Below are 11,460 nucleotides of genomic sequence, written 5' to 3' on the forward strand. Positions count from 1 at the left end.
AGTAAACTCCAGGTTTATGGAAAACCCTCTATACCCTGGGCTCACTTCCTGCATGACAGTCAGATACATAATATACAAAACATCATATAAGCAATTATCATAACTGAACAAAGCATATATACATATCTTATCAAAGACAAACGCAGTCATTCCCAAGGGATGACCCCAAGCGAAAATCAATGCACGTAACAAATATCTTTTACAAAAATAATCACAATACTCACATCAGAACAAAACGTGTTATATCAGAGACGTACGCAATCGTTCCCAAGGGATGACCCCAAGCAAAAATCAACGCACGTAACAAATATCTTTTACAAAAATCATCACAATACTCACCTCGTTTGTTCAGACAATTCATTATTTCCCTGTAAAATAGTTGAACTCTAATGTCTTAGTGATTTCAACCCTTTAACCCAATCAGAATTCTAATGTCTTAGTAATTCCTCTTGAATTAAGCATTAAGCAAATGAATTATGAGTCTGCAATTTATGTAAGCCTATGTCTAGATTATACAAAAATTGCTATTCTACCCTTGTCTAGATTAAAACAGTTTATGCCTTGCTTAGAAATCTTGATCAAATATTCAATAGAATCTTCACTAGAATCTCTAATCATATCTTTGACCAAATCCTTCAAATCTTCCTCTTTTTAATTTAATGGAAAACTTTCCTTAAAAATATTTAAAGGAAGATTTGATAAAATCTTCAATGATTCAGAAATTCAAAGCAACTCTATTTGATATCTCCAATTATCTATTTATTGAGTTGAAATTACTGCAAAATATCAGAAATCTTATAAGAATATTATTGAGAATAAAATAACAATTTAATAAATAATTCTCATACTTTTTAATTACTTTTAAATCAATTTCACACTCATATTGACCCTTAATACATAGTAAATTGGAGACTCATCAAACAATTCCCAGATTTAAACGTTGTTGTCCTCAGCAATGTACTAGATCAAAATATAAACAAGGATGAATTCTGTGGAGAGAAAACATGAAACACAATTATCTTAAGAGATTAGACTGCTATGCATGTATAACTTTCTTTTAAAAACTTCAAACAATGCTTTTCGGTTTTATCAAGAAATTTAGATCATAACTTGAATGTTCCTCACTAGATAAATATATAACTCTCATCACTCTAGTGTTTGAGGGGTTCACACTTATTCCATCAGTGTAGCAGTAATTCCATAAGCTTGAACATATCCTCAAATTCCTAAGATTGAGGAACCCATTTGACATGCATAAACTGATCAAAAGGTCTTTGGTAGGTTATAACTTAGCCTGGTTTGGGGGTAAGAATCTTTTTGACAGAGGCTGATTAATTTGAGAGACTGAAATACTGAGATTTTTGATAATACTTTCTTCTCAGTTTTTTTATTCTGCCACTTTTCATCATTTCGGTATTCTTATTCCCTTTTTCACTACCTTTTTCTTTTCTTTCCTTGTTTGCAGATGTTTTCTTTCTTTTCTCTTTTGAACTGCATTTTTGCAGACCATTTTTCTGTTTCCTTTTTCAACTTACTTAACTTTTCTTTTGAGAAGTACCTTGACTTTTTCTTTGATCAGCATTTCAATCTCTTTCAAGGTGTGTCAATGGGAACATGGTTAAGTAACTTTCATTAGGTTTTTGAATAAATTGGTCTAAGGCTCAAAAGGGCTAACAATGGAAAATTCTTTTAGGTAGGCTATTTGGCTCTAAGATAACAAGAATAAACATGCCTTTATCATGTCAGTAATGCATGCAAGCCAGAGAAACAGTTCAAGTTCTAGAAAACTACTACAGTGAGGCCTCTCTGAAAAAAATATTTTTGTTTAGGCTCAAATCCTCACAGTTATAATTCAAACTAGAATCTAATTTCAAAATTTCACATCAAGCATTATCTAAGAATTTTCACCAAAACAGTCATACAAATGAGCAGTAATCATCCTCATATTATAAAAATAATTAAATGCTCCATAGTTATCATGCTTCTTATAATTCAATCTATTTAATCACTGAGTAAGCTTTGTAAAATCTAGGAACGCTTGTTCAGGAATTCACTATTTTTGGGTTTTTTTAATTAATTTTTTTTCTTCTAAAAATCTGAAAAATTGAATCAAATTAATTGAAAACAGCAAAAAGCAAACTAAAATAAAAAAATTAAAGGTTAAAATATCTCCCCTTTTTCAGAAAAATAATTTATGTTAGATGTCCTCTCTGTTGTGTAGTTCCGCAGTTAGCAAGTCTCGCATACAGCATGTGACCAATTTCCAGATTTAGAACGTTGTTGTCCTCAGCAACAACTAAACTAGTCGAGTAAAGCTAATTCTGCGCAGGTGGAACACTCACACACTTGTTAAACATCAAACAGAATAATCATTACTCAGCATGTAAAAGGGGATATAATCAAACCATAATCTAAAAACAGCAAAAAGAAAACATTAAAGATAAATTGAATAAAATAGAAAAATGACTATTGGGTTGCCTCCCAATTAGCGCTTGTTTAATGTCACGAGCCTGACGTACCCCCTGTGATTATGGTGGTTGAAAGCATGCTAGCATTGATGATCTAGTCTTCTTGATCCAATATTGTGTCTTTTCAGGATCATATGCACGTGGGTGAGGAGGAGGTTTCTCAGAAACTTTAAGCTTAGGTTTCACATGTTCTTCCTTGCTCTTGGGCTTTTCCATCTTAACCTTTGGCTTGCTTTCCTCATGCCCTGATGGACTTCTTTCTTGTTCCCTTTCTCAACCTTTTGCTTCGCAATGTAGTTAACTTGGTTTTTAGGTTGAGATGCAGGCAATAGAGCTTCATTTATAAGTACCTTGAATATTGCTTGCTCTCCATCTACGCGCATTATCAAGTCACCCTTAGGTACATCGATTAATGCTCCTGAGGTTGCTAGGAATGGCCTCCCGAAGATCATAGGCACACTGGCATCTTCATCAATGTCAAGAATAACAAAATCAACAGGAATTAGAAATTTGTTTACCTTGACGAGCACATCTTCCACAATACCATGTGCTTGCTTTGTTGAACGGTCGGCCAGTTGAACATTCATCCTCGTTGGCTTGACTTCATCAATTCCCAGCCTCTTCATCAAGGTGAGGGGCATCACATTTATGCTAGCACCAAGATCGCATAAGACTTTCTCTATAGTCGTCTTGCCGATGGTGCACGGAATACTGAAGCTCCCTGGATCCTTCAACTTTGGAGGCATGTTTTTCTGTAGGATTGCACTGCACTCCTCTGTTAGCGTGACAGGTTCGTCCTCTGTGAGCTTTCGCTTCTTAGACAATGTCTCCTTCAGGAACTGTGCATACAAAGGCTTTTTCTCCAGAGCTTCTGCAAAAGGAATGTTAATTTGTAATTTCTTAAAAATATCTAAAAATTTAGACATTTGCTTCCTTTGCTCATGTTGCTTGCTCCCCATGGGATATGGAGGTTTCTCAAAACGTGAGAAATCCCATTACTTCTTTTGAACTGCAGAAGATTGCTCATTTGCTTCTTCCTTGTCTTCTTGAGTGTGCTCATTCTTCCTTGTAGAAGCTTCCACTTTTTCTAGATCTTCGCTTTTAGTAGTGATGGCATTGCAGTGCTCCCTTGGGTTGATTATAGTGTCACTAGGGAATGTTCCAGGACTTCTCTCAGCTAATTGTCTTGACAACTGCCCAATTTGTGTTTCTAGATTTCTGATTGAAGTATCTTGATTTTTATGATGAGTCCTGGTCTCTTCCATAAATGTGTCAGTATTTTTCGTCAACTGTATCAGTGCTCTCTCCAGTTCAGATATTGGAGTTTGTGGGACTGGTGGAGGTTGTATATAGTTGTTGGATTTGTAATCCAAACCTGTTCCTTGCACTCTCCTTTGGAAGTTGTTCCCTGGAGCACTGTTCTGGTTTCTTTCATAATTCTGCTGTGGTTTTGGTTCGTACCAGATTCCATTGAATTGTAAAGCATATGTTCCTACAAATGTTGGGCAAACGTTAGTATCATGCTCACCTCGGCAGTACTCACAGTTGACCGAGTCAACGTGAGCTGTAGAGAAGTGCAACTTATCCAACTTGGCATTCAGACTTGCAATCTGTTGAGATAAGATCTTTTGTTCTGCAAGTGATGCATCATTGTTTTCCAAATGCAGGATTCCCCTTCTTGGTTGCACTGGTTGAACTGGTATTGATGCGTTATCAGCCCTTGCCATGAAGTCGATCAGCTCTAAAGTTTCAGCTGCTGTCTTCTTTGCTATTGTCCCACCGGCTGCACCATTGACTACCATCCTGGATTCCGGCGTCATTCCGTTATAGAAAACTCTGGCCTTCTTTCCGTCCGGCAAGTCGTACTGGGGACACTTCCTGATCAATTCTTGGAACCTGGTCCAAGTTGCACATAAAGTTTCTCCCAGATGTTGAGTAAAGTTGGTGATCTCATTCACCAATTTGTTGTATTTCTCCCTAGAGAAGTGCTCTGCAAAGAATTTAGCAGCCAAATCATCCCAAGTTGTGATGCTGTTGGGGTCTTGTCTATCCAACCATCTCAGAGTTTTCCCTGTTACAACAAAAGGAAATAGTCTGAGTCTAATTGCATCATCGGACACCCCATTATGCTTGGTTGTATCACAGATTCTCAGAAATCTGTCCATAAAATCATTGGGGTCTTCATAGTCTTCTCCGCCAAATGAATTTTTCTCAACCAAGTTTATCAGTGCTGGCTGAATGTCAAAATTATTGGCATTGATTGGTGGTCGGATGATGCTTGAATTTGGCCTTGTAAACATTGGAGCCAAGATTGACTCCATCAATTCCTTCGCAGGAGGTGGTTGACTATTGGCGGCCATCTCGGGTTCGGTTTTAGGCACTGAACTCGAGGATTCCTCTATCTTCTTTGTTCTGGCTTGCTTCTGATTCCTCTTAGCAGTCTTCTCGATTTCTGGATCAAACTGTAAAGATTCACACTTAACTTTACCTCGCATAAAAGAGAGAAATCAAACAATAAAAAAAAATAATTAATAAAAAAAAGAAGAAAAAAATAAAATAAAAAATAAAATAAAAATAAAATAAAAGATAAAAAAATTAAAAATTAAAAATTAAAATTAAAATAAAATAAATAAATAAAATTAAATGGGATGTGGGCTGTGGCTCGGTTTGTGGGTGGGTTTTGTGAAAGAAAAATAAAAATTTAAGAATAAGGAGGGAGGTGGTTCTCGGTGGATGAATATGGGTAAGGGAGATTGGTGATGGTGTTTCCGGCGAAGGCTGAAGGTGGCTGGGTTTTCTGACGATGGGGATGAGGGGGCTGTGGTCGGCGATCTTGGCTGGACGGTGGTGTGAGAGATAAGGTGAGGGCTGTTGGGTTTGTGGAACGGTGGATGGATGTCGATTGGGGTTAGGGGTGGTTTGGAGGATGAAGCTTGGCTGTGTGTCTGGGTATTGATGTGCCACGGTGGAACTGAACAGCGGCGGTGAGGCTGAAGACGATGAGTGTTGGTGGGTCACGATGGTTCTTGGCTGGGTTTTGGTTGGGGTTGGTATCGGTGGTGAATATGGGAGGGGGAAAGTGGTTGATCGTTGGAGGTTGGGGGTAATTTATGGATGGATCTTAGTGGTTCAAACCGGTTGTGGGAGGTGGAGTTAGGCGGTGGTGGTTGGCTGAAATTGGTGAGGAAGGAGTGGTCGAGCGGTGGTAGGTGGTGGTCTGGTGCTGGTCGCTGGAGGTGGCTATGGAAATAGGTCGAACGGTGGTAGGTTTTGGCTGGGGTTGGTTGCACGGTGATGGTGAGAAGATGGGTGGGGGCCGGGGATTAATTACGCCAATATTAAATTTAACTTTCGATCTTTGAGATTGGAATTTTTTATTTTTTTTATTTTTTATTTTATTTCATCCATCTTCCCCCACAACATCTACAGCCACACCACCGCCCAAGACCACCACAGCCCTACCTTGAACCGCCGCTGGCCACCACACCAAGTCACACTCAACAACCCACAACCACCACCACACAGCCCCCACCCATCTTCTCACCATCACCGTGCAACCAACCCCAGCCAAAACCTACCACCGTTCGACATGTTTCCATAGCCACCCCCGGCAACGGCGCAAAAAACTTGTTGTGAATCGGCAAGTATACCGTTCGTTTCAAGTAATAAAGTGATAAGTAGAGTATCGTTCCCACGAGGATTAATGCACCAAGTATTAATTTAATTATTCCCCTTATGTTAGAAGAGAAAATTTGGTTGAGTTGAAAAAGTGATTGATTTTGGAATTTCAAAACAGAATTTAAAAACAATTTAAAACAGAAAATTAATAACAATTAAATTTAACATATGCAAGAAAATATCAAGAAGGCGAGAAAATATTGATGAAAAATTTATAAAAAGTATGTAACCAGGATGCACTTCACCTTCGATCCTCCCTTATATTCCTATATTGTATTTTATAATTAATTAATTCATTTGTTCAGACAATTCATTATTTCCCTGTAAAATAGTTGAATCATAATGTCTTAGTGATTTCAACCCTTTAACCCAATCAGAATTCTAATGTCTTAGTAATTCCTCTTGAATTAAGCATTATGCAAATGAATTATGAGTCTGCAATTTATGTAAGCCTATGTCTAGATCATACAAAAATTGTTATTCTACCCTTGTCCAGATTAAAACCCTAATATGTCTATTGTGAATTATAACCCTCAAAGCCCTATAATTTAGAGTGATCAGTTCTAAACAGGAAATGAAAAATTAAACTAGGTAGAATAAAACAAACTAACTAATTAAATTATAAAATATCAATACAGAAATTATAAAGGATTCACATTGGGTCCGTGATCCCAACTACAAAAACAAACTAGCCAGACATAGCTGGCTTAAACAAATTAAAAGAATAAAAAGAATTCATAAAAGCAATAAAGAAGAAGAAGAAGAAGAAGAAGATATCTGGTCTTCTTCTCCGTCGGAATCCTGATCTCCAGCGTGAGCCTCCAAGAATTCTCTCCAGCCAAAGATTGTTGTTTCCTGGGGTCTAAGTCTCTATTTATAGAGTTTATGCCTTGCTTAGAAATCTTGATCAAATCTTCAATAGAATCTTCACTAGAATCTCTAATCATATCTTTGACCAAATCCTTCAAATCTTCCTCTTTTTAATTTAATGGAAAATTTTCCTTAAAAATATTTAAAGGAAGATTTGATAAAATCTTCAATGATTCAGAAATTCAAAGCAACTCTATTTGATATCTCCAATTATCTCTTTATTGAGCTGAAATTACTGCGAAATATCAGAAATCTTATGAGAATATTATTGAGAATAAAATAACAATTTAATAAATAATTCTCATACTTTTTAATTACTTTTAAATCAATTTTACACTCATATTGACCCTTAATACATAGTAAATTGGAGACTCATCAGTTATCAAAAATAATTTTCCTTTTTAGATAGATAAGGGGCTCAACACATATGTTCATTATGTGATATATTTTTTTACATGCATATATTATTTTGTATCTTGACCTTAAGTATTAGAAAGTAGAAACTTTACGTTTTGTGTCGTTTCTACGTTTTACGTTTCTACCACCCCTTTCCATTTTTACGTAGAAACTCGAGTTTGACAACATTGCCTCCAAGCACAGACACAAAGTTATTATCGATAGAATTTTTCTAATATGTGAAATTTATTAATTAATTATATTTTAGTATTTCAAAATATTCAAACTAATAATATTTTTATTTGATCAATTATTTAATTAAGCCCGTTGTAATCATGTGTTTTTGGGTTGATAGTATCCAAAAAAAAGATTGAGACAATAGTATAGACTTTTGTTATCTCTTTTTGTGTTTTTGGGTATTTATACTTACTAGGCTCGTCATCATCAAAGATTTGTTGATTCTCAATCACAAAACCATACCTCTCAGGTGGTCAACTAACCCTACTAAACTAGCGTAGTTATGTGTTTACTACCCTCTCAATGGGCTCTGGCAGGGTAACACACTTGAGTTCCTTTTATTTGTTCATGTGGATCTTTCTCAAAGAACTCAATATTCTTGGACACACACCTTTTGGTCTTCAGGGGAGTAGAAGTAGTATCTGTTAGTTCCCTTAAGATGCCCCACAAACAAGCATTTGGTGCTCTTAGCACTAAGCTTTTCTAATGTGAACGATTTGACATAGGCAAGAGTTGGTGGGACTTGAGGGGCTGAGTTCGTGTGTCCCTTGGTGTGAGCCATTGTTCATGCCATTGGAAGCTTCAAGAAGCTTTCTTTGTGAAGAAAGGACCAAGCTTTGTTGGCATTTTCGTTCTCCTTGCAAGTCTGACCTTAGGAGCTGTTGTGAGAGCTCCAAGAGCACCTTCTTTCTCTGTTTTGAGCTTGTGGTATGATCATCACCCTTGTCATTGAGTTTTCTTTGTCAAAAATGGAACCTTGATACATGTAATGAGCTAAATTTGATAACCTAAGGTTGGGTAATGTTAAACACACCTTAAATCGCATGTTTGAGCTTATGTATGCATGAAATGGACCACCTTTGGGAAGGCTATCTTGCGAAATGCAAAACTGCATTCTGTCGCGAAATATCCGAATATGATATCCGGATATGATATCCGGATATGGGGTCTTCGGATATCCGGATATGGGATATCCGTATATGCCACCCACATATATCCGGATATTCTGGGTTTGCGAAGAACAGTAGCTGTACTGTTCATACAAAACTGAGCTATGGGTTTTTGGACCCTAGTTTGAGGAAGTGGGACTTCTGTAATAATTAAACTAAGTCAGAATCTAAGAGATTAAGGGCTTGTGGCTTTGTGGGAAGCCTAAAGACGTAAAACGTAAAGGAAAGGCGTTGTCTTTATGATGTATGCTTGTAGAGTATGATTATTGATATGTTAATTGGTCCATAACAGATTGTGATTCTGCTGTGTTTGGACTTTGAGCTAGTGTGGACTCTTGGCATTGGATAGTTAGCTTGCAAGGTAAGCTTTCGTGTCCTCGGTTTAGCCATTGTTGGTTCCACCATGTCCCATGGGGGGATGGTTATATGGATGATGTTGTTTTGATGATATACTGATTTGTTGAAATGCTATTGAGTTGTTATATGCGAGTGCATTTATGATATGCATGTGGTGTTCCAGCTATACGGTAAGCCTGAGTATGTGGGGACATACAAGATGGTGAGGCTGTGGGTGAGGTGCAAGCGATGTTCCTTATACTATTGTAGGTTGTAAGCGTATGTATATCCTGCATTTCTCTGGCCAATAGAATAGTTATAACACACATGGCATGAATATCTGTTGCACTGCATAGTTTTGGAACTTATATTGAATTACTATTTTTTGGAACTTATATTGCACATGTAAGTGAGCTTGGGGTGGAAGATCCTTGAGGACCCCTTATCTTACTGAGATTTATGTTTAGAGATCTCACCCCACATTTGGGGCACTATTTCAGGTTCAGGTAATGCGGGGGTTGAGACCTCTAGCGGCAGGAGGCCGGAGCTTAGCTGATATTTTTGCTTTATGATGATTATGCTTGGATGATGGATATGTCTGTTGCTATGTTGCTGTTAGCTTTATTATTATGTTGTGGCTGTTGAGACTTGTTGGGCTTTGTTGCCTTATTTGGTGAGCATGGAGATTGTCCATGCCGCATTGATTGACTATGTTTTATTTTAGATTCGAGTTGTATTAATGTATCAGGATTATGGTCCGGACTACGTGTTGTAGTTCCGTGACTTAGATACTCACATTAATATCTATATATTGAGGTATTTCAGTTAGATGTCTATTTGCAATGTACATGCAGGCGATGTTTTTATGGAAGTGATTAAGTAATCAACTTGGATAAGTATAATCACGTCAGAATTGAAAAGAAAAAGATATTCCGCATTTTTAAATTAAGTGTGGCTTAATACGATGACACGTTAACAAACCGGGTATACAAGAGGTGTTACATTTTATGGTATCAGAGCACTTTCTAGGGAAAAGCCTGTATGTATTGCAATAACTTAGGATGTTGGGTAGTGTGTCTGTCTCGTGTGTTTACTCCGTTGGGTTTTTATTAGGATGATGCATATGTTATCACAACGTGTGGGCTTGATCAACTCATAATTTGTGTAACTTGTGCAGAGTCATGGTAGGACCCAGGAGAACTCGTGAGACTGCTGAAGATCAACCCGATCATATCCTGGCTGCATTGGCTGAGATACAGGCGGCTAGATTAGCCGATCAGGAGGCCACTAGATTGGCCAACTTGGCAATGATGGACATCATTCGAGAGGCGAACCTGAAGGCCACTGAGGATGTCCTTGAGGCAAACAGACTAGCGAACATGACCATGATGAGGGTCATGTTGGAGGAGATGCGGATTGGCCGCAATGAGGGTCAGTTCCCACCGCCACCACCGCCTCCACCTCCACCTAGTCTGCAGGAGGAGAGCCAGAGCCACGTTGTGGGCACTGGTCATACTACTGGGGTGATGGAGCCCTATGTGAAGCCTACGGAGGATCGCGATACTATAGATCGTCGGCTGAATGCTTTCCGCAAGCATAAGCCACCTTCCTTCGACGGGTCACTTGATCACATTGCTGCTGCGAGATGGCTTCAGGCATTAGACAAGATCTTCTAGGTCATGCAGTGTACCGACCCACAGAAGCTGATGTTTGCGACCTACATGTTAGAGCGAGATGCACATGAGTGATGGATGAACACCTCTCGGGCATATGAGATGCAGGGTCATGTTATGACGTGGCCATTCTTTGAGGACTACTTTTTGGGCAAATACTTCCCTTATGATGCGTAGGAGAGGAAGCAGAGCATACTCCGACATTTTTGGAAGTTTGCACATTTTCGGATGGCAGTGCCTACTCCGACATTTTTGGCTGCTAAGTTCCGTAGGGGACTTAGTGAGGTGATTGCAGAGCATATTGCTGGAGCTGCTTCGAGAGATTTTGGTACACTGGTACAGCAGTGTAAGGACATTGAGGATGTCTGCATTACGAGTAAGGCCAAGAGGGCCAAGATTGATGAGACCAAAGGAACGGGTAGTTCCACTTCTTGGAAGGACAAGAAGTTTGGTGCGAAAGGAAAAGGGAAGCAATTGGCTGCTAGGCAGGCGCCTAGTCAGTTTAAGAGGACTTCGGCTCAAGGGAGCGCGACGAGACCTCCTACTCCCAGATGCTCGGGATGTGGGAAGACTCGTGTTGGGCCGTGTGCTACAGGCCAGTTGATTTGTTTCCAGTGTGGCAAGGAGGGCCACTACTCTAGAGAGTGTCCGTCGTCGATGGCGAGAGCTGCAGTAGTTCAGGCAGTTCCACTTCAGATGGTCCCTATGGCACCTACAGTGGCACCCGTTGTGCCACCAGCCACTGGACGTGTCTACACTTTGGATAGACAGCAGTCGGACCGAGCTCCGAACCTTGTCAGAGGTACTATTTCCATTGGGAGATCTTTTGTTGATGTCTTGTTTGACTCTGGG

General features: G+C 38.9%; 1 protein-coding gene across 1 annotated transcript; it reads right to left on the reverse strand.

Annotated features, from left to right (window-relative positions):
- Positions 1 to 3,463: 3,463 nt before the first annotated feature.
- On the reverse strand, positions 3,464 to 4,963 carry LOC133284958 (uncharacterized). The gene has a single exon (XM_061482099.1). It carries the CDS (start codon positions 4,961 to 4,963, stop codon positions 3,464 to 3,466), a length of 1,500 nt encoding a protein of 499 aa, XP_061338083.1.
- Between the last annotated feature and the right edge of the window lie 6,497 nt (positions 4,964 to 11,460).

Source organism: Gastrolobium bilobum, unplaced genomic scaffold (genome assembly GCF_033153095.1).
Source record: "Gastrolobium bilobum isolate Gb01-03AN ecotype WA unplaced genomic scaffold, APGP_CSIRO_Gbil_v1 utg6195, whole genome shotgun sequence".
NCBI lineage: Eukaryota > Viridiplantae > Streptophyta > Magnoliopsida > Fabales > Fabaceae > Gastrolobium > Gastrolobium bilobum.

What these genes read in the sequence shown, in the direction of transcription:
- LOC133284958 (XM_061482099.1), bottom strand. Translation starts at nt 4,963, where the DNA reads ATGCGAGGTAAAGTTAAGTGTGAATCTTTACAGTTTGATCCAGAAATC.